Here is a 22,410-nt window from a genome sequence, read left to right on the forward strand (position 1 = left end):
GAAGTAACGGGATGCGCTGGTTGGAATTTAGGAAGGCCGGGGCCCGCAGCTATGGCACGACGCGTCCCTTCCTCTTCTGTTCTTCTTTATGTAATCTTCCAAGATATGCACCAGTTACATCCTCAACATTTCCCACAACTTAATTAATAGGCTGATGTCAAGAGTCTCCTCGAACCTGCATCAACAGCAGCGACTCAGTACTTCATGAATTAGCTCTGAAATGTTAACATTCATTTAGCTAAGTGTTTTCGAGTATTATCATCCATTACGAATAGAAAATTTCTCCTTGTCCTATTGTACAAGGTCCATCAACGAACCCCTTTTCATTTAAAAATGCGGTCACATCCTTCACTTCCTCGAAAGAAATTAGAGCGATTCTTTTTTTTCCTGGTCGCAGAGAATCGTTTTATCGTCCGGAGATTCTCACGAGTTCCATCGCACAGAGCGAAACAATGGATCCATTTGTTGTGTACGCAGTGTGCGTGTGTAGCCCGAGCGAAAAAATAACTATTCTCGTTCGCGTACTTTACCTTCGAGCGACCGTGTGCTTTATAGAACTGTCGGCAAAATATCCGGTCGGACTTGCATACGTATCGTATAGAGCATCGGAAGGTATGGAAAAACAGTAATGTAATTACATTATAAGATTGCATTCGTGTTCTACCGGACTGTTCTTCCATGATAGATTAATACCAAAATATAAAGCAACAGGTTTGAACATCATACTCCACGAGGCCAGAGTAATCATTTACGTTAAACGACTCACTCAATCTCTCCATTTCTTCCATTTTTCGATTTATTTCCTTAGAAGAGACTCGTAACGGAACTAGATTTTATATCCACCTATTCCACGCGATATCTCGTTAGTTTTATTCGTCTCTCCTGAGTAAAAATTCGATATGACAGCGATAATTTAAAATTTGTCGACGTTAAGTATCACGGAAATGGTATCGCAGCTGTCGAATTTTAACTGCTCAATTACTCGTTCGTGAAACACGCACGTTTGATGACCAATAAATCTCAGCGACAAGATTACACCGTTCTTAAAATTCCTCGATTTGGTCTTGCTCGTATTTTGTTTTTCCAAATATCTTCCTTTCATTCCGCAGTCGATGACCGAGAGAAATTTCGTATTCTCCTCGCATCCCCTTTGCTGCTCTTTTTCTGTGCCCGTTCTATGGAAATGGCGATGTCCTCGTCGAATGTAGAACGAGTACTTCACGAAGACGGACAGACAGACAGCGAGACAGACGGACGAGGACACGAACCTGACCTCGCCAAAGAGCCGAGACGATTCGACGACTTTCAGCAGCCCGTAAAACAACCACGCCAGCGACCTCAAGGTGAAGCCTCGCTGTTCATCGAACTTTCTCTGATCTGTTCTCGTGCTTTGCGCTCGGAAAACTCAATTATCTATCTATCGCTTCATTAGCCATGATCCTGACGGAATATTCAACGTGAAACTCTATAATTTCTGTTGATTAAAAACTATTATATCGATACACTTGATAAAGTGTCAAAGTAATTATAGGTATTTTGTAAGATGAATGTTTCTAGCGAAGTAGAAGGCCTTGCAAGTAGGACACCGGTCGGAAAGCGACCGTACCGATAACGCAGAGAAGTATGTTTCAGATTAAACCGATGAGATAAGGACTCTATCGGTTAAAACAAAGATTCACCCTGATTGCACGAGCCAGCAATTTCACCATGAAATCGGATTAACCACCAGTGTCCTTTAATGCAGTGAAGCCACAACGAAGTTTATCTTCTATAAAATAAGCATTGAATGCAGTAAACGGATGGCAGTCTTCTCGCCAGGAAGATAGCGTGGACAGACGTACCCGTAAAGGCTGAGCAACCGCGAATCGATTACCAATGGATATCGATTTACGCGGATCCCATCGATGCAGAACGTAATTAAGTGGAATGGAAATATCGTCGGGTAAGAAAAAAGTGGCGCGTGTCCAAGTGAAACACTGGAGGCTGGCTCGGAGATTTCGCTCGACGATTTCTGCCTCGTCCAGAGAAGGCAATCGATAGTCGTGAAACTCTGGAGATCGTTACGATGCCGAGAGTTTCTGTTACACCCAACATTCGATTGATTCATCGATGGAAAGTGAACGGTGGCAAGTATGTAGGAAAATGGGTCATAATTTTATGACCAACGAAGCCCTCCGTTTTAGGAACTCTGACGAAATAATGAGATTAGTGGATCTTCGTGATGAACTCAATTTCACAGATTGAGGATACGGCGAGTCCCTAATTTGATGCTCGCTGTTAACGCAATTATCTTCGCGAGTGATTCATTTCTGTTTCAAAAGATGTCTTGAAAATCCTGACAGTTCTAAAGGTGCGATTATTTCCAAAGCTTTGAAGTCCTTTCGAAAGCGATAATCCTAGAAGTTGTGAAAGTTTTAGAAGTTTTGAAGTATCGATTCGTAAGAATGAAAAGTTTTTACCTGAAGAACTATCGTACTTTAATCGACTTAGAATAGTAGCTATTTTTGCTAATGCGATAAATAACAACCGTCTCGATTACAGTCTTTTCCATGTACATTACTCTGGCATTAGCACATGACTATGCTTAACACGCGCAAGTCATTTTGTTTGTCACAAAAGGAGTTGGCGGGTAATAAAATGATTGTCCTTCATATTACGTAAGTGTCAACGTGTGCTCTTCAATTATAATCAACGAAGTAACTTTGTATGCAGTGGTAACTTGTCTAAATTGTCCATAGTGTTTCTAAGACAAACTGTGAACAGAGAATAAAATAAATACCAGAACATAAATTAAAATTTCTTCTAGAAGAATATATAATTCTTAAATCGAACACCTTCCTTTGGCGCCATGTTTTGTAACAGCGAAGACCATGTGGTCTTACATAATCCACCAAGGAAACCGATGGTACGTTACGTGAATTCGTCGAGTTAAACGTGGAATTCGAAGTTCTTATGGTCAATTCGATATCTCGTCACGTTTCGTGCACCGACGCAACCGTTAAAAGGATACTAAAATTCACCTCGGGTCATTTTGAACACGTGACGTTCGCAAGTTACGTAAAGTTCCTTACGAAAAGTTTGTAGTGATCTAACGCGTGAAGTGCGATGATATAAATGACGATGCAATGAGATGTCAGCGTTACCTGTACAAAAATTCAAGGTTAGCATTAATTATCAAGTTCAGGGTAACGAGTGTGTTATTACAGAATGATGTAACGTAATGAGGTTGTAAAATAATGCAACAGTTATGTATTAGAACAATTGCGGTATCATGAATTTGCTCGTCAAGCACCCTGAACAATAGCACCTACATAGATTATTAGCATACGCATTAATTTCACGGACAAATCATTATTCTTAACATGTTATTCATGACCTTCGGATCACAATGGCCGATGGTACATTCAATGCTACTTTATTTCACGTTCGCATGAATTGAATGTCAACTACTTTGAACTCTAACAATGGCAACTTGTAACGCCTTGCCCCCAATGAGAATTTCAGCAAAAAGCCTAACGATTAACCGTGTCTGAATATGGAAAGTAGTACTAATCTATTTATGCCGTATTGTACAGAGTGTATGTAAATAATATCGCGATAGACACCCAGTAGATTGATCCTAAACGAGTCCTCGTCGCATGGACAACCACCGTACAGGCTGAGATCCAGCTCAGGAGGGCAACGCCCCAAGTGGCCTTGCTCGCGACCTCCTCGGGGAGAGCTTCTCCGGAGGCTGTTCTTCTCCTTTACGCGCGTTCGTTGCACGCACACATCCTCGTGGATACGTGCCTCTTTGACTCATAGTCGAGGAAGAGGTAATCGAGCAAAAAGTATTCCGACTCCCGCGAAACAACAAGACAACTCGTCTAGAAAGAGAGCCGAGGAAACAGATGGTGTAAACGAGCTGGAAGACAAGATGAGCAATCAGGACGAAGAAAAAAGGAGGAAAGAACAATCTGAGGAATTCATAATCGACTGAGAGGACTGAAGAACATTAGACAGAATGGTGAGCCCATGATATCCAAGAAAATACTGAGCTTATGACACAGTAAATAAAATAACGTGGTTAATACAAGAAACCGTAAGAAGATAAATAAATGAACAGTAAACTTCGGGTCTGAATAGAAAACGGATAATTTAAGAACAGAGAAAATATGAAGGTCATAAAACAGCGGGAAAGGAAAAGATGCGCTAATCAGGAGAACGTCATAAATATGCTGGGATTCTATCTTCTCTCCCTTCCAATGTAACTGCCTCTTTCCATCGTTTCGAACAGGTCCTTCGATAACTAACGACACGCATCCAGATAGGCCGATGTTAACTAGAAGAGCAAGATTTAGTAGGTTGAAGGAGAAACGGATACACTGGAATTTCAGGAGCTTTTACCTGTATGCACTCGAACACTAAGGAAACGGGAATGTTAATGAAATTCTGCTATCAGGCGTCGATGCACTCGAAATTGCACAGGAGACTCGGAAGCCATTTCTGGAAGATAATCTGACGAGGGACATTTTTACAAAGCGTTTCAATGAAACCACTGGTACCGCATTATTAAATAGAAAGTTGATATCAATCGACGATTCTGAGGCGTTTTTTGAACTTGATTCCATTCGTCTTGATCAAGCAACAAGATCCAGGAAATGACCGGGACTTTCTCTTAAATTGGAAAAACAATTTTCTAATCTGCACCGCAGTGAAAATATAAAACGCATTCACCGACCATGCCTGGGAAATAGAAATCTACAATACATTTGAATCCGCCTTACGAAATCATTTTCTACATGCATAAAAAATATAGGTTTATTAGGCTCTCAGTGGAGCTCAACCTGATATAAAACTAGACCCTAAGATTTCTAAGAGCAGAGAGTCGACGCAGTCTACTTTTGTTCATCGACCTATTTACAGTGCCAATTCTAAGACCATACGAGTATCGATTATAAATAAAACATGAGTCGGAGTTAGTATAATTTACAGTAAATTAATTCACATCTAGCCGAGTGTAATTCCTATCTTATTTGTACAAGCGTGTTCGGTTGTAATCGAAACGCAGCCTATATTGAGTTCAATCTAATTTATACTCTACCTACATCGAATCTGATCTAATTAGTAGACTACCCTCAATTAAGTCCAATCTCGTTAATTTAATCGATGACCAACAAAGTTTAATGTACAGAAAAGCAACGTAGTTCCTATGTTAGCATTTACGTTAATACACAGCGAGCTGATAACCTAACTAATCAACATTTAAGCTAGTTTGTGAGAAAAGAGACTTCAAAAAGAAGAGAAAAAAGGGATGCTTATGCAACATTCCATCGCAATGAGTCTTTTTCCTGCTTCATAGTTTCTGCTCTTCCTGATCTTGTTTCATCATTGGAATTATGCAAAACATTCCGCTGCAGCGTTTCTTTTTATTTCCACGATACACTGTGCCTGGCAGTGCCACAAAAAGTCCTCCTTCGCTCTCTTCTTCTTTTGCAACATTCATTAGCAATTGAAGCGAAGGCACTCATGATCATAAACAGCTTAACAAACTGGAAATCGTCCATTACCGTTTCACGGATTAGCTTCTTCGATGTTCTGACCATTCGCTACATTCACAACTGTCTAAGAAACTATGATAAATTTGGCATTTATGACTGTGCCAGGATTAGACGAATCTGAGGCCTTTCAACACCGAACGTTGCTTTCACGCAATAGACTTTTGGAACTTCGCAACTTTCATTTCTAATTCTAAAGATTCTTTCGACGACTTTAACGTTTTGTTTCATCGACAGTGGTTTATTCCTTGTACAATTCATTAAAATTTTCTTCACATTATTCGATCAGCAATTTGAATAATTTCCAATTCTTTTTCAACTTATAATCCTAACAACGTTTGGTATTAAGTTTGCGTTATATATTACTTATCAGTCCTCTAATACCTAGATATTGTCACAGCTATTTATAACAGATAAACCGATTAAAAATTGCGTGTGACAATTGCAACAGATAATCAGTGCATTATCTGTTACACGACTTTCTGTTTCCAAATCCTTATATAGACATGGATAAATTATCGGTACGTAAAGTGTTAGTATCTTCAAAACTGGACACATATTTGTATCTTACGAGGCCTGTTGTTCCAGAAAATTCCATACAGCTTTGGAAGTAGAATGTCTTACCTGTAACAGAAAAATGAAACAATTAGTTGTGTGATAAAAAGGGAACAGCAAATATATGAATCATAAATACAATTTTTATCTTATTCCTCCGCAAATATGACCTTCGACTTCTTAAGAGCGTTAAGGTATTATTAAACCAAGATTTATGGATTTATTATTACATTCTTAAGATTATCGACATTGGCCCTAAAAGGTAATAAATACCGTGATAAAATATACCAAAATTTGATGTAACAAGTTTATTAGTACGAAGCAAGTGAAAATTGCATTAAGAATTACTGTAATTGTGCAGCAATTAAGACCGTATGTGTTTCGGTTAGCAATAACGAATAAATTAAAAAGATTACACAAATCAAAGCCGTGATTGCAACGGTAGAACGATCAAATACATTTGTCTGACGAATTCCACAGGCCTAACGTGTTCAGGATTGCCGAGAGAAACAAATCAGGCTAACGATAAGAACATTAAAACAACATAGACTGATTTATGAACGAGTGTACACCAGTTGCATAGGTTGGAAAACCGGTGAAGCCTTTCAGGCTGCGGTAAAAGAAGCGCAACCATGCATTCCTTGCACGCAGTCCTCGCTGATATTACGTAAAAACCGATTAGAATTCATGCGAGCCAGTGATACGGGTTGTGGTTGCTAGAAAGAGAGAAGGAGAACGGTCTGAAACAACTTTCTTCGTTACCGTGTGGATTTACCGAGAAATTACGAATGCGGAAGACATGATAGACTTGTCGCGAGGAATCTTTCACTTGGGGGTCACTTGTGACGCATCGGGTGAGAAGTTGACTCTGTTCACCGACACCCTAGATTCTAGACTCTCGAGAGACTCTAGGGAAATCCTAAAGATGTAACATTTCAAGATCCACGAGTTCTTCGAGCGATCTCAAGAAGATCCTACAAATAATCTAACATCTGAACCTAATTCAGCAAGGTACTTACATCATAGCTAGTCAAAGATAACATTACCCATGAGTGACAGACAATTACAAAGAGAAACGAGTGGAAAATTCATGCAAATGACTAATGGATTACATCAAAGGTAATACCGTTGTAAAGAATCGATTTCGCAGCTGGCAAAATATACAACTTCCAAGAAGCCTGATATTTCCTGCCGGTAACGGATACCGAGTATGTCGTCGCTAAGATAAATCCGGTATCGGCACCGAAACATGATTCTGCAATTATCGGATCGGTTGAAGTTTCAGTAACTTAAAAGCTAGCGAACCTGGAATTTCAAGTTCGTAAAATATGCCGCTGTAAATTGTTCCCGGTACAGCGTTTCGTGCATCAATCTAGACCCGATATCCGGTCGACTATCATCGAGACAGAAAAGAGAAAGTCGAACGCACCATTGTTACTAGCAGTCGCTCTACGGTGCCCCATAACGCACCGTGACACTATATACTTTTACGTTTCAGCTACGTGCTTTTAAACCCATTAACGCATAAGTAATCGCCGGAGACTTACAAGTGTTTCTTAGAATATTTTCATTTTTTAACTTTATCGCGCACCGTGTAAGGTTCACGATGGAAAACTGCAATCACGATAACTGCCAACGCGATCGAGTCCCACTTGAAAATACAAAATAAAGTGGAAGCAAGGCTGACTACTCCCACTAAAGAACATACAGGTGGGTTTCAGTGTCGTGAGGAGACACTTGGGTTCGATTGCATCACGAGGATTGCAAAACCCGACGATCAGAACTGCAGCCTTGCAATGCCACCGCCTTCTTTATTCCCTTCCGTTCCTTTTGTACCCAGATTCGGTCTCAGAAGGTCAACTACAAGTTGTTTCTGTCGAATGGTAAAAGGAACGATTCAACGTTTGTTGATACATAATATTATCTATGGACTAACATCTCATTGCGCAGATTAAATGTAGATCTAAGGTCCATATATAGTCTGCTGGTGTTTAATCCTTGGACCTTAGACCTTTACAATGATAAAACTTAGTACATACTTATAATCTTAATTCTATACATTATAAATCTACAGATCTTTGGACCTACAAACTTATCTCTACCCTCATAATCCTACAGACCTACAAATAATCTTAAATGATACACTTGTGCATCAATATTTATAAAAAAAGCTGACGATGTTACATAAAACAGATGACAAAAAAAGGAAGGTGAAGACTGTATCCCCGTGGCGTGTCTAGGAGAAGGTCGAGTGTCGTCACCTGTTCCCTGCACGTTGCATCCTTAAACGACCAGTAATTGTCGTTGAAATGACGCAAATTGATCTATCATATTATTTGCACGCTATCAGGGTCACAAGGCGAGGATAATGTATTCTAATTCCCGCTTGACAAACCATTTTCCAACGCGTGTTTGCTTAGGTGTATGCGAATGAAACTAGTTCGTTGTTGCACAACACTTGGAAGATTAGTTTCTTCTGTTTCGTCGAAAAGTCTCGCTTTTTGCACGGGAATGTATCAATTATATCGCGATAAACAAGTGGATCAAAGACTACGTAACTCGATAAAAATGCCTAACAGAGTCATAGAAAGTATCCTCGTGAATTCCCTACCTGACTCACGGTAGAAATTTTTTGATTTCGAAACAGGGAAAATGTACGATTCGAAGAACTGTGTTACCCGAGGAAAAAACTATTCGAATTCGATACTTCTGTTGTATCGCAATTTTATTTATGAACCGACAATACCTCGCGACGCAGTAACTTCTGACTAATCAGTAATTAACATTCTACAAATCAGTTTCTGCGTCGCGTAGTTCGGAAAAAATGAAAATTCAGAAGCTACTCATAAATATTCTAGAAGTAGTTAAACACAACGACGTTCGCTGTCTTCGTGAAGAACCGATAAAACCAGAAGCATAAATTTGCCAAGGTGCCTCGAAATAAAAAGTGAATAGTGTGCAAATATAAATTTATGAATTCACCAGAGAAGAAATAAGAAAGTTATATTTGCAATTTATCGCCTATTTCCTTTTAACCTCGATCTCTCCCGATACAAAAGAATTTCAGTCCGAGAAGCCTCGAGATATCTTCTTCTTCGTTTTCTTTCGACCGTTCCGAAGAGTATAACCTGCAAACGCCCTTGCCAGGAATGCAATCTTCCATCTCGAGGCTCCTTTCAATGCCCTCCTCGATGCAGATACGTACACACATACGCACGCCACGACTAAACCTATCACGTAATACTATCGTGTTCTTTCTCTTCCCTTAACTTATGCAATTTCTACAAAACTGAGTCATACCACTGAACTTGTACGCTTAGATGCAACCACGTATGGTAATATTCCGTGACGATATCTTTAGGTCTAACTTGGACGAATATCCTATGTGGACACACCGAAAGTGACTCAAGCAATGAATTCATTGGGAACGCATTCGGATCAGGTGGATTACGTGAAAGGAAGAGAATGTCTCGTCACCAGAAGAATACACGTGCGATTTTTTAGCATGCGGACATCCCATCGAGAAATAACTATGACGATGTCAAGGTGTCTCATCGCGACACACCCATATTCGCATTTTAATAGCAACGATTTCTAAGCACGATGTGTAACCAGCCGGTAAGTCCCCACGTGTGCAGGGATATCTCGAGCTTTCTTCGCGGAAGAGTTCTCCGCGGCGAGTGTATAAGGTCACGCCATGGACTGTGTTGCGCAGAACACACACGGTTCACCTGACACGATCGTGTTTCATCCCGTGCCGATGTGTGTTACCGCTGGTACGAGCCACGGGCGATCGTTACACGTCTTACGTTATTTTACACGCGACGCGTTACGTGTCCCGCAACGTTAGCTCACGGGAACGACCTTATGATTCAATTTCTCTTCAGGTCCGGAGAACGGGACCCTTATATAACCGATTTTTGCCAAGAGATCGCCGCTTCCTTGATACTTGAAACTCTACGTGCGTCGACTTCTAACAATACAATTGTTGGATCAGCGGAGTGAGATATAATTTGAATAAAATGTGGAATTCGAGAGTAGTCTAATTATCGAGAAATACTTCAAATCATATGCTTTCCACGAAGATAATAGTGTAGGGCGTATAAAAGTAGGGACGCGAACAGTAAAGTGGAAGCTAAGTGGGGACTGAAGAGAGCGCGCGCCGACTGGACGCATGCGTTAATAATCCTTGCGAACGACCGAGAGAGAAAAAGAGAAATCCGATTTACCGTCTGGTGAACCGGGATGTAAACAGGATGCCGCGAGAGGATAACGCGAGGACACGTCGCGGGCAAGGTCGTTGCCATCGGAGATTCCAGGCTACTCACCTGTGAGTCTCTCCGCGACTATACCTTGCCTTTACCACTCTTGCAACCTTTTATAACATCTTCGATTCAGAGTAATTCGAAAACGGAAAACCTTAGGAGAATTAATCACTGTTCTACGCGAATGTTCCTACAGAGCCTCTGTACGATTCAGGGCTACTAATTACGATCGACAAAGGAAGACAAGCGTGAGAATCCTCGACCGTATTGGAAAATGAAATCCACGGAGTTAAAAGGCAAATGGGGTTACGCTTAGAAAAAGAGAAACGTTTTTGACTTTATTTAGACCGCACGATCTGTTAATTGAACCTTGTGCCCATCAATATTTCTTACTGAAGCGAAGAATCTTGCCTAGTAGAACTCGCAATTAAACGTGCGAGGTTTTAAGGTCAGACTGAAACGCCGCGGGAAAACAAGCATCGCGAAAACGATGTCACGAGGATATGTCATAGTGGCAAGGTCGTTGTCACTAAGCACCCTAGGTTGTTCACATTCAAGGACCTTTCTAGTCGCATTTCATGCACGTACGATCTCACCCGACTGGAACACGAGGGAGAGCAAAGGTAAGTAAACCGAGAGGAGGTCGCGTTTCTGGTGGAAGCGGGTCAATTTAAACGTTTTCCTTAAATGGTTAGTTATTAGATTCTAGTTACTTTCTCTCAACTGCTATCTTGCTATAATTTTTAATATCTTGATTTCGTGATTGGAGATCAAGTACTATTAGTTCATCATACCACTATTCCTCTAACTCGCTATTCTATTTAACAGAACAGGTTTCTGGACCTGTACAATAAGATTTCAGAAGTCCCTGGACCATTGAAGGCCACTATGAAGAAACGTCTACCTATCATTTAAGCTCAGCCCGAGACCGGGTGTTTAATCAATAAATAAAGCAACCTTTAAAAACGATCTTAAGGACAGGATTCCTGGCGCACGCAAAATCGCGTGAGAAACCCGCTGTTCCGACGCGTAGAGAGGAATGACCGGTTAGAATATTCAGCGTCCAAAGCGGTCGGATCGCGTGCACTCGTCGATCCTCGAATATAACTCACGTTGAATTATCGATTGGCGTTACACGCTGTGTCGCGAGGAAATTTCGCGCGAGGCATCCGTCATTCCTGATCGTACGATTAATCAAAATTTTCGTGGCCTCCCTCGGACATGGGTCCTCACGACTCTCATTAACCACGACCCAGGCTCGATCATTAACTTCACCCTGAATATAAATCGATCTTTCGGTGTATGAACGAGTACGCGTGACTTTAATCGCGGCCCATTTATCTTCAACGAGCCTAACGATACACTGAACGTACCGCACACTTTTGGTACCTTTCTTTCAGCGAGAAAGGAAAGTCATTTATGCGGCTGAAGATGTTTTCACTAACGAGGAGAGTGTTTCGCAGATATTTAAACGAGCTGATACATAATCATTATGATATTCTATAACTTTCTACATATCATTTTAACAACAGGAGGTTGATAACTCGGAAGATACGAGAGAATTCAAGGAGAACGAGAAAAGAGCATACCCCAGAGTCAAGGGAAAACCTGGTCTAAAGAGATTCTAATCTAGAAACTGTTATCCTCGCATGAAAAGAATGCTTCCTTCTAGATAAGGAAAGTCTAAGTTGCACACGACTGTATAATCTTTCTATTAGCGAGATAAATGCGAGCAGAAACGGTAAAATAATCCTGCAGCTCATCGAATTACCATATATCAAGACGCATTCTCACGTATCGGTTGATAGAAGCCGACATAGCACGGTGATAAGGCGACTATTTTCATTCGACAGCTGGGTGACACACTTTTTGACGATCATCCTGAAATCTCGCTCTTTTTCCACGGTGACTTTCGTGAAACTTTCTCGAGGAGGTCCGATGCATTTTTATGAAGCTGAATCCCCTTCCTCTCTCGAGACTGGCAACGATGGTCGCCAAGTGAGTTTGAAGTTCCTCGTATGGGTACGGGAGCTGGTTTCGCCGTTTCTTCAGACGAGTAATTTTTTTAATGACAGCATTCATCACGCATAATCGATCTCTTCTGCGAGAGGAGAGATTTCTACTCGCGCAGCGTTTGTCCCATAATCTCGCGTCTTTCTTGTTCGTCGTAAAATTTCAGTGCTTCTCGACGTTAACAGCGATCCAACTAATAACCGCTAACTTGTTGAAGCAACGTTGAACAATGTGGTGTAATTATGGCTGAAATGTGGGCAATGATGTAGATGATAAGCGATATGAAATAAATAGAATGATAGAACAATATAAAAAATACCCTAGAACAATCCTGTAGTACTAGTATCCACATGTTAGTATTATAGTAACAGTCCCATTCACGAGTAGTAGTTTTACTAACGTTCACGCAGAGCGAATGAGCAATACAGTGACAATGAAAATGGGATATAAGTCCTCGGCTCGTTAGACTTCTTCCACTTATTTCTCTTCACAGGACTTTCTTTCAACTTTTTCACCCCTCGATCATGTCCCAATCAGCTTTTTCTCCAGACCAGCAAAGGAGAGTCGTTTCTCTTTACCTGGATAAGGTGATGGTAGTTTCTTTTTCACCGCTTTCCCTATGGCTGCGTTAAACGTGACCCTGACCTCGACACCGTGTAGACGTACAAGGTGATTAATACGTTCCTAAGGGATTTATCTATTAACCAGAATCCATGTGCGAACAGCAGACCGAACGGATTTCTCTGTAGGGTTTCGATTAGCCATGTTCTTCGTATGACCCAATGGCTGAGACGAGTTTGAAGACTGAGAAGTTGTACGAAGAAAAATAAAGAATCAACGAAGATAAAATGATCTTGATAGATGATATACAACCAAACAAACCAATAGATAAATAGCGATATTATCGCACATCACACTGATGATAAAAATGGGTTTATCTAGGTGCTGATATGCAAGGTTCATTTGAATAAACAAGAATGATTTCAAACTTATCAAGCTGGTATTAGATATAGCAGATTATTAATATTTGGCTTCCAACGTTGTTAGAACTGCAGAGTTCGTGACTTGCATTTGCTAATCCGTTAATCTCGTTATTCTAGCCTCGGTATCCTTGTCTCTCGCTAATCAACTTAACGTACGACCACTTCTCTAATTACCTAGACTACCGCCATGAAAATTAACGGCCCAAAGTCTTCCATCGACGATTTCTGGAAACTTTGTTCCGGAGTTTGCACGAGAGATCCTACATTGATAGAATTCATAACATGGTGAATTTTTAAGCAAGTGCCGCAGCTGGTTTCTAAGAAATCAAACATCTTTCGGGCAGTTTCTCGTTACTTTCTCCCACCAGAAGCGAGCAAGAAAGTAAAAATGGAGAGCGATGTCGCCTTTCCTTCCCTCGGGGTAGCCACTTTCCGTAGGGTGGCCTTAATGGCGTATAATAAGCGTGACTTTCTTGAACACTTGCTACCAGCCGATCAGACGACAACTTTTTCCGCTGCATTTTGAAGGCGAAATGCAGTCGGGAGTATGGGAAGTTGGGAACGTGGGATTCGGGGATATCGGAACTGGGGAATGTGGAAACCCAGATGTGTAGCAACTTGAAAATGCGGAGACTCACGGATTTGCGAGTAAGAGGACTTGCGAATATTCCCAGTAAGCGACAGGATGGAAACTTGCGAATATTCCCAAGCGTGGGACCAAACGCGATGAAAGTTTGCGAGTATCTCTAAGGCGATGGCCGAACCGAATACTTTACTGTCCTCAGCCTTAAGATATAAATTCTGAGTCCAACAAAAATAGAGATGGCAAACATTTTCATGTCAACGACCGACCAGAATATTTGTTAATAGTTCTATTCTTCTGTACAGAGTCCTGCAGTGAAATTGCGAGGACAACGAAGTGTTAACGTTCCCCGAGACTCAGGGGGACTTTCGGATGATCGGCGATCCACGACAAGAAGCGGTCTTACGAGATCGCGCGTGGATCAGAGAGCGTGTTCGGTTCTCGTTGTTGGAAAAACTGGTCCCTTGCTGCTGGCCGTCGTGTTTCTTCTCGTCGAAAGCATACTTTCGTTGTTGCTAGGAAACTTCGATTTTAGACTACCTCAACGACCCTGCAAGACAACATGTGCGATATAATTTTTACATTTTTCTACAGATTATAAAGAGCAAAAATAAACTACAGATAAATATCATCGAACATCTGAAAGTTACTTATTCTTTATATCATTCTCGATAAAAAGACACAATTGGAAAGAAGTTTAATCGTATGTTTAAGCTGCATCTTTTTCCCTTTTCCCCAGAGTGTAATAAACTCTGCACTGGATTATCCGGTTTCTTTGTTACATTTTTATGCTCCAGGAGTGTATTTCCGGTGTCTAGTTCTGTTGCGGTCATTAAAAAGCGATTAGCAGAAAATAAAATGGTAAATTGGGCGAGGGGTAGGCGATTTCGCACGAGATTTTCTTCTGGTCTTGCCAGGAATTACATTTTTTTACAAGATGTCGTTCGCAGGACATGGGTAATCAAGATGGCGGAAACTGACAACGCGAAATATCGCCCTCCACGCAATTACCCGTTTTTCTAGACACGTTGATCCTTGTAATTACAGTCCGAGTCGAGTATAATCTCCCGAGAAATTTTTCGATTTTTTGCAAATAGTTATTACAGCTTTAATTTCGCTCGGATGATTGTAATTTGGCGCGAAACGATTCCAAATAGAAAAATTATGAGTTTCATCCAAAAATGTTTGAACTATTATATCTAACTTTTTATGAAACAATTTTATACTCGATAAAAAATATTATTTTTCAACAGTATGTCATACGCGTTCAACTATGAATTTCAGAAACACGACCAAAAAATAAATTTACATTTTCTGTCAAGTATCTATGATTATTTATTCGACGCACGACAATATTTCTCGGCGAAACAGCATGGAAAGGACACTTTCTTCGTAGTTTCCAAATTAAATGTCAGCTCAAGTGGAACGTCAACTCGAGTGGAACGTCAAGTTGATTCCCCAACTTCCGGTTTAATAATAAACATAGACAGGGAGAGAGAAATTTCGTTCCAATTATGAACGACAGAATTCAGATTCGATTTCTCTGTGCTCGGTGATTCCTTGCGCCAGCCATCCTTCAAAAAAAAATATGCAATGAGAATTTAAGGTCACTGTGATAATCACGAAAAGGAGAAATATTTAAGAGAGAAAAAAGGAGCATCGTTAACGAGTCGACGTCCGGTTTGATCATCTCTGAATTTTAATGAACGCTGATTTAAATTCGAACGTTCTTTGAAAACAACGCTGTTTATGCGTAAGAAATATAATTAAGAAATTAAATATTATTAAATATTCGAAAAATCACTGGCTCGAAACTGTTATACTTTCGTTACACTAGCGAAACTTTTAGGAGAAAAATTGAAGAACTTAACCTTAATACGGGAGAGAAAAAATGGCGGGAATTAAATGAAACGTGAAACGATCGTTTTAAACGCAATTTGAAAACAATACAGTACCCTAATTTTGCGGGTTTCAAAAGACGTCATAACAGTAAAACGAGTAAATACAATAAAGACGAAAAGCTGGAACTATTATGAGCAAGATTTACTACTCGAGATTGCATCTCTCGCGACGTTTAAACAGCAATTAAGACGAAGCTTAAGGTCACGTGACTGTGCTAATATCAGATAATAAGAACAGATACGGGTCGCTGAGCGAAATATAATTACGCGAAAAGTTAACCTCTGAAGGGTTAACTTTAATAAAAGATGGCGAATAAATCCTTAAGCGAGCTAAACTCGATAAAAATAGTCGATTGTGTAACTGTAAAACGCAACTCGTACGAGTTCACTTTTTTTCCTCGTTTGGGTCGTCTTTACGAGGCAGAGAATTGCCAGAAAAGGGTAGAAGTCGACAGGACGATACTTTCCACGTTAGGATACGGTTCGCGACTAATCGGACACGAGTCGTGTTTTAACAGCCAGTTCTTTTTCTTTCTTTCGCGAAACACCAAAATCACTTTGATTCATGGGCCACTTCTTTCCACGATGAATTTGCATACTATCCATAATTCTATGTATAAACAAAGAATTCTGAGCCAAACTCGCGGAACCGGAATCCAATTACTTCGACTGATTCTTCTGTAGATAAATAACGCACATCGAGAACGTTCACACGTGGCATTTAAAAAATGAATTCTACCCGTTAAGGCAAAAAAGAACTGACAACGGTTTCGTGATAAATATATGCGTTAATACTAGCCTGAGTTGGTATTCATCGTTTGCAAGAAAACCAGTTGATCCTGAACAATAACCCAACAGGAACAAACCGACTCGTACATTTACCTATCACGGAATCTGCATTGCAGGACGAGTAACGGTGCATCCTACGCGTGCGCATGCGCGGTGAATCGTATTGAAAACGCGCGCGCGAAGGGAACGACGAATTCTCGACCTTGAGAAAATCGAGAAAAATCGAATCAAATCGAATCGCATCGAGTCGAAAGTCGCTCTCTCGCTCGCCGTCGGGCATTTCTCGTGAACACTCGGGTAGTCACGTAAATCGCATACCTCGTGTTCTCCCTCTGATTACGTAAACGGATCGGGAACAAACGTATTACTTAATCGTGCGATTCTGCATAAATCACGACAACACGATTCAAGGAACTGCGTGTCTCGAAATGAACCTTAGGTATCGAAGCGCAAACAATTTCTCCGACTTTCATTTCACAGTGGTACGACCTCTAGCGACAGCTAACAAAAAATGTATTTAAACTAGTATCGAGTTACAACGATTTATCGATGCTTTTTTAATGGCGGTTTCAAATTTCCTTCGGTATGTTTACAGTTGGAGAAGAGTACGGTTAGTGCACAATATAACTCACAAGTTAACCTAACATTTTTATAAATAATGTAGAAGAATAATAATTGAAGAGTTGGACTAGAAAGCAGGTATCGAAATATCGAACGCAATACACGTCTAGTAATAGTTACATCACTATACAAAGCCTAATGAAGAATTTGCAAGAAACTGTTGCGTTTTCGTCACGAATGAGACCACAGGATAATAGACGGTACATAGATGGCAGTATTACGAACTAAACTCACCGAGTGTACGATGGAATTTACATCACTTCCGATTATCGGTTCTCTGTACAAGCACGAAAAAATGGTGCATCAATGAGGTTATAACCATAACTGTGCATACGGTGCGGGCTCACGTAGACCGAAACGAAATGCACGTTACAGTTGAGAAATAATCTATTACTCGACCGATTTTGGTCAGTGAAACTTTTTGTTTTACGGAACTGTTATTCGTAAGAATAATTTCTGTGCCTTCTGGCAGGTATTGCGTCAATAACGGAGTCTCCCGGAAGTCGAAGCGATCAATTCCGTGAAATAAAAAGTAGAGAAAATCAACGATGCTATACTGGACTTAACGCTTCAACGAGCACGTATAATACTTTTTCCTCTACATACAATTACACGTGTACACTCATGCAATTTCCAAATATAAAACCTTTGTACTTATAAAAATCACTCTTCGAATAAATTACAATTTGCAGGTAAACAGAATGATCGTGACGCACGACGAAATTCAATTAAAATGTGGATCACAGTTTGACTAACAAACCTAATATTTACATATGTGATTGTACAACAAAAAGGAGATCAAAGGCAAACCGGTACGCAACCGGTCATTGTATGCCACCTGATAACAGAGCTGATACGAGCGCAATGCAACCCAGATTTACAAATCAAGGCCACGACTATTTGTTCACACCTGACGCACAAAAAAGGTAATCGACGGTGAAAGTGTATGCACATCTTGGAGTGCATATAAGCTGCAAGAAAAATATGAATGAAGGTGACCCGCAAAACCTATTGGTTACACGTGCCTAAACTAGATAAGATAGTGCTCGACTTACTGATAACGCACTGACATTGTTTGCTTATTTTAATTATGACATTAGAAACGCTGTCGGCTTGCGTAATGATCTACTTAAAGCTACTATTAATTAATTGACTAATGATCCAACAAGCTAATCAGTTATTCCAAAATTATCTGCCTTAATGAATAATTATCAGTGACTGGAATTATAATTGCAATTTAATGGGTACTTACCCGGCTTACACAATACATTACACTGATATAGTTAATATAATTCTACTATATTAATATTGTCTGTCACAGTATGCTGAGTCAGTAGTATTACAAGGTAGATTATAGCAATAAATTATTACAAAGTATATCTATGCCAGTGTGTTACAGTATACGGACATGCAATGTCTAATAGTAAGTATTTCTAACGCTGTTCAAACTGCTACTTAAAATTCTCACTAAACATTCAACACAATTGAAGGTGCGATTCCAGTGAACGTGTAACTATTTCAATTATTATTCCAGCCAGAGTACAGATGGTCGTCTACAAACTTCGTGGGTTAACGGATTGCCCAGCAGCGGTAAAAGGACCATTTTTACACGTAACACGGGCGTGTCGCAGACGTTTACATGTGCGTGCTCGTGAAACCGCAGCAGCTGCTTGTACGCTTGGAAAAAATAATATAAACCCGCCACAATGTGCTCGAATGATACAAAGACCTCGAAACGGCGCTAGAAAGGTCACGCACGAGTGTTTACACGGGTCTAAATTACGTTCTACTGTGGTTCGTAATTGCGCGGGAAATTAAGATCGGGTCAAGTCGGGAAAAATCGGAAAAGATCGCGTGAAGGTATCTTCTTACAAATCCCTAAACTTTCGGGAACTGCAAAGGTCAAATGTTACGTTTCTATGAGTTATATCACTGCGTATTGTATAACCAGGTGCTAAGCCTACAAATTATAAGACCCCTCGTTATATCGCCGCGCGTAAAATATTTAGAAGGCGACCTCGATTCAGCGAAATCAGAGAATCATTATTTCCTTATTTAAAATCCCATTTTCTTTATTTTACAAACGGTACCTTCGTGTTTACACGCGTTGTGAAACCTTCTCTTTCTTTTTTCAGGTTTTACGTAACGAACATGCTGTCAAAAGACCACCTGATCGATTCTTGGACAAACAAGGGATTCGCAACGTTCGTAAGCAGCGAGAAACCAGAAATACTAAAAGGGAAATTTTAAACACACCGTCTTGCTCAAAACGACCACCTGCTACCGCTCTCTATTTAACTTATTCTTTGCAGAAAATTTTATGCAAGATGAATGAAAAGGAAAGAAAGTTATTGTGAAAGCATTAAGTATTAATTTTTTTTAATGTCGTGCACTTCAGCGTCAAAACATGGATGTCATGATAAATTAAATTCCTTACAAGTTTCCAAATATTTTGATTATCACGAGACGCAAGATTACGCTTGTTTTAATATCATTTTTTACGAAATCAAACACAAATCGAGAACAGGTAAGCGATTTCAAACGTGCTTTTTGATAACAAGTGTTTATGTTCGCCTTTACAGCAAAAGTGGATCAAAATGTCAAGAGAATTCTGCTTTCAAGAATTTAGAAATATGGTGTGATTAATCATCGATACGATGAAAAAATAAATTCGAAATTTACGCCATTACCATGCGCAGCTACGATAGATATTTACTTATCGTGAAATCTCAAGATTTCTATTTCGCTAGCAAACATAGACTATAAGAACGTTTCACGATGATAAGCATCCCGTGAAATCGTGAAGCAATAACACATATTTACAATGTGACGTACATTTACTGTTTCGACTTATGTTTGATAATGCGATAAAATGTTTCATGATTCCTAGATTACAGTAGGAAACTCATAGAATATACATAAAATATTAGTAACGCATCGAACTACGACAATTCGAACAATGAAGATGAAGAAATATAAGGTGTATTTCCATCGATAATATTTTTAAATAAATGGCGCGAAATAACCGCATTTCAAATAAGCTCACCTAGCGATTAATTCCCTGCTGTCATTCTGACTGTCATCGAATGGAACTTTTTACACTAGCTTCTCGAGATTACCTTGCCAGTCACAACTGTCACGAATTTATTACTTTTCACTACCACTTTTTGTTCGCAAAAAATTTAGAAACTTTTACGCTGAATCGCGTTGAACATGTACATCCCTGATCTACGACAGCATCGCCTGAAAGTCTGATCAAATAAAAATGTGCCAAATGTCTTTATTAGTGATAAACTAAGGGTAAAAATTAATATGTACGGTCAAAAAATCACGTGCTACGGAGCAAAACTTAACAACCTACACACGCGAACTGTCGAACTACGACTGACCGACAGCTAACGGCTCTCGTGCGAGAAGCTTCGGCAATTTTCGCGCTCACCCGTCGTGACTTCCCGTCAACCATTCGGCTGCCTTCGTTTGTAGCTCGACCATTTTCGTCTCTACTCGAAACGCGCCGACACAAGTGATAATTTTTCGTAATATTAATTGCAATTATCGCAAGTTTTCTTAATTTAGAAAATATTATTGAGTGCTTTCTTTGTGTCTTGCTAAATTATAAACTGCGAACAATATTGACGCGAGTTTTATAGTAAGGCGATACAATTTTAAAAATAATTTTCAACATAATCTTTGTACTTTGAACTATTTTCAGTTTTTCCTTTTACATTATCAAGCTTATGAAAATACATATCTGCTGCGCATTACTATGACTTCGATGAATGTATAAATTATTTATAAATATGATTTCTAACTTTGAAAGTCTATAAATTTAAAGCACTCTATTTTCTATGGTGGGGGAGTATTCTGGTGGGGCAGAGTTCACTACTACTCACGTCAGGTGCGCATAGTGTCATTACTACTCGGGCAGCCGACTGAGTAACAAGTTATTTATGTTTCCTTTTTTTGTATAATTACTAGCTATTTTTGTTTCGATAAAATTGATATTTTACCTCCAATATTTTGTCTAATTATTTTCCCTCCTACTTACTATTATCATCGAAGAATATCTGCATGTATAATTCGACGAGTTTCCTAAAGAAAAAGATGTACAAATTTCCATTAATCTAGGACGAAGCCGAGCAGTTTCACGGAACATATATTTTTCTACAAACGCTTAATTATTGGTTATCATTTGTTAGACTGTTTCTCCAGTTGGTCACAGTCCACTAACGTCTGCCACTTACATCATTTTTTTTTTTTAAAGAAAGCTCGATCTGTGTCAATTTATCAAATTAATTAGATTTTATCGTGTTTCGGACATATCAAGGAAGAAAAAGTAATTTCTTTCAATTCGACCGTGCAGTCATCAAACTTATATCACCGAAATGAAAAAGAAATAGCTCGTTACGGTTGTTTCACAACGGAACATCGATTTACCGACAGAATTTGATCGTAAATCTTCGTTTTACAATTTAGCAAACCGATTATTCTCGTGTTCCCTGCCACGGAACATTTGTTACGTTGTTACGAGAAAGCCTTTTATCAATACAAGTTTCTCACGGTCGATTTTAATTAGACGTTCATTAACAACTCGTCGAGCTTCGAAGGAAAAAGAACACAAATAAGATACCCGCCATTATAATACAATTCACGCCTATATTGCAATCAAAATCCTTTACGTAAGAATTACTTCATTTATCATTTGCTGCATAATTCATCGCGAATTATTGCTCGTATGCTCGTAATAACGCAAACAAAGAAATGTAATTAACCGAACTAACAAGGGAACATAACCAAAAAACATACCGCGAACCCCATCATTTTTTCGATATTATGCTGATTCAAGGTAATAACGAATGCAATTTATATGTCTAATTACATGAAAGTTACGACTCACCGTAATCTCCGAATAAAATATCTTATTTTCGTGCCCATTTTGATGCCCATTTTCACTGGTTTTTGTCATTAACACACCAACGATATTCACTGCCTAACGTATACACGTTTGAAAACATACTAAGGGTGCGTGCCAGAGTCACGCATGGTGCGCTGCAACCGTTGGTAACGGTCACGTGCCAAAACACCGGTAACAGCTGCCAAATCACTGGTTTTGTGCGATACAAAATACCATTGGTTTTCTCTTTGCATGGTGTAGGCATTTGC

General features: G+C 39.7%; 2 protein-coding genes across 15 annotated transcripts in view; one reads left to right on the plus strand and one right to left on the minus strand.

Moving 5' to 3' along the window:
* LOC100881193 (uncharacterized) overlaps nucleotides 1-22,359 on the minus strand; it is a 38,045-nt gene extending 15,686 nt beyond the window's left edge. Inside the window, exons 1-2 of one of the 6 annotated variants that reach the window (XM_012280402.2) lie at nucleotides 22,145-22,355; nucleotides 6,109-6,161 (exon numbers count right to left, since the gene is read on the minus strand). In XM_012280402.2, the coding sequence (XP_012135792.1) occupies nucleotides 6,109-6,161; nucleotides 22,145-22,213 (122 nt within the window). In that variant the 5' untranslated portion in view covers nucleotides 22,214-22,355. Of the gene's footprint in view, nucleotides 1-6,108; nucleotides 6,162-12,128; nucleotides 12,147-18,499; nucleotides 18,533-18,808; nucleotides 18,866-20,293; nucleotides 20,773-22,144 lie in introns of those variants that run through there. The other 5 variants (XM_076541394.1, XM_076541395.1, XM_012280405.1 and 2 more) reach the window with 5 other exon arrangements.
* On the plus strand, nucleotides 15,111-20,287 carry LOC105661896 (uncharacterized). Of its 9 annotated transcripts, none has more exons than XM_012280386.2 (4): nucleotides 15,121-18,173; nucleotides 18,569-18,670; nucleotides 18,782-18,996; nucleotides 19,383-20,287. In XM_012280386.2, exons 2-4 carry the CDS (start codon nucleotides 18,661-18,663, stop codon nucleotides 19,602-19,604), a joined length of 447 nt encoding a protein of 148 aa, XP_012135776.1. In that variant the 5' UTR covers nucleotides 15,121-18,173; nucleotides 18,569-18,660; the 3' UTR covers nucleotides 19,605-20,287. The 9 variants fall into 9 exon arrangements, 4 of the variants coding, with proteins under 4 accessions (XP_076397520.1, XP_012135776.1, XP_076397519.1 ...); XR_013041042.1 differs by lacking the exon at nucleotides 15,121-18,173 and having other exon boundaries at nucleotides 18,570-18,670; nucleotides 18,782-19,107; nucleotides 19,383-19,774; nucleotides 19,830-20,287; XR_013041043.1 differs by lacking the exon at nucleotides 18,569-18,670 and having other exon boundaries at nucleotides 15,111-18,173; nucleotides 18,782-18,837.
* Nucleotides 22,360-22,410: the final 51 nt, after the last annotated feature.

Source organism: Megachile rotundata, chromosome 16 (genome assembly GCF_050947335.1).
Source record: "Megachile rotundata isolate GNS110a chromosome 16, iyMegRotu1, whole genome shotgun sequence".
Taxonomy (NCBI): domain Eukaryota; kingdom Metazoa; phylum Arthropoda; class Insecta; order Hymenoptera; family Megachilidae; genus Megachile; species Megachile rotundata.

Bases quoted from the DNA above. Each gene is read 5' to 3' on its own strand.
- LOC105661896 (XM_012280386.2), top strand. The intron at 18,997-19,382 runs GTCACGCACGAG...TTCTTTTTTCAG, and splicing joins CTCGAAACGGCGCTAGAAAG to GTTTTACGTAACGAACATGC.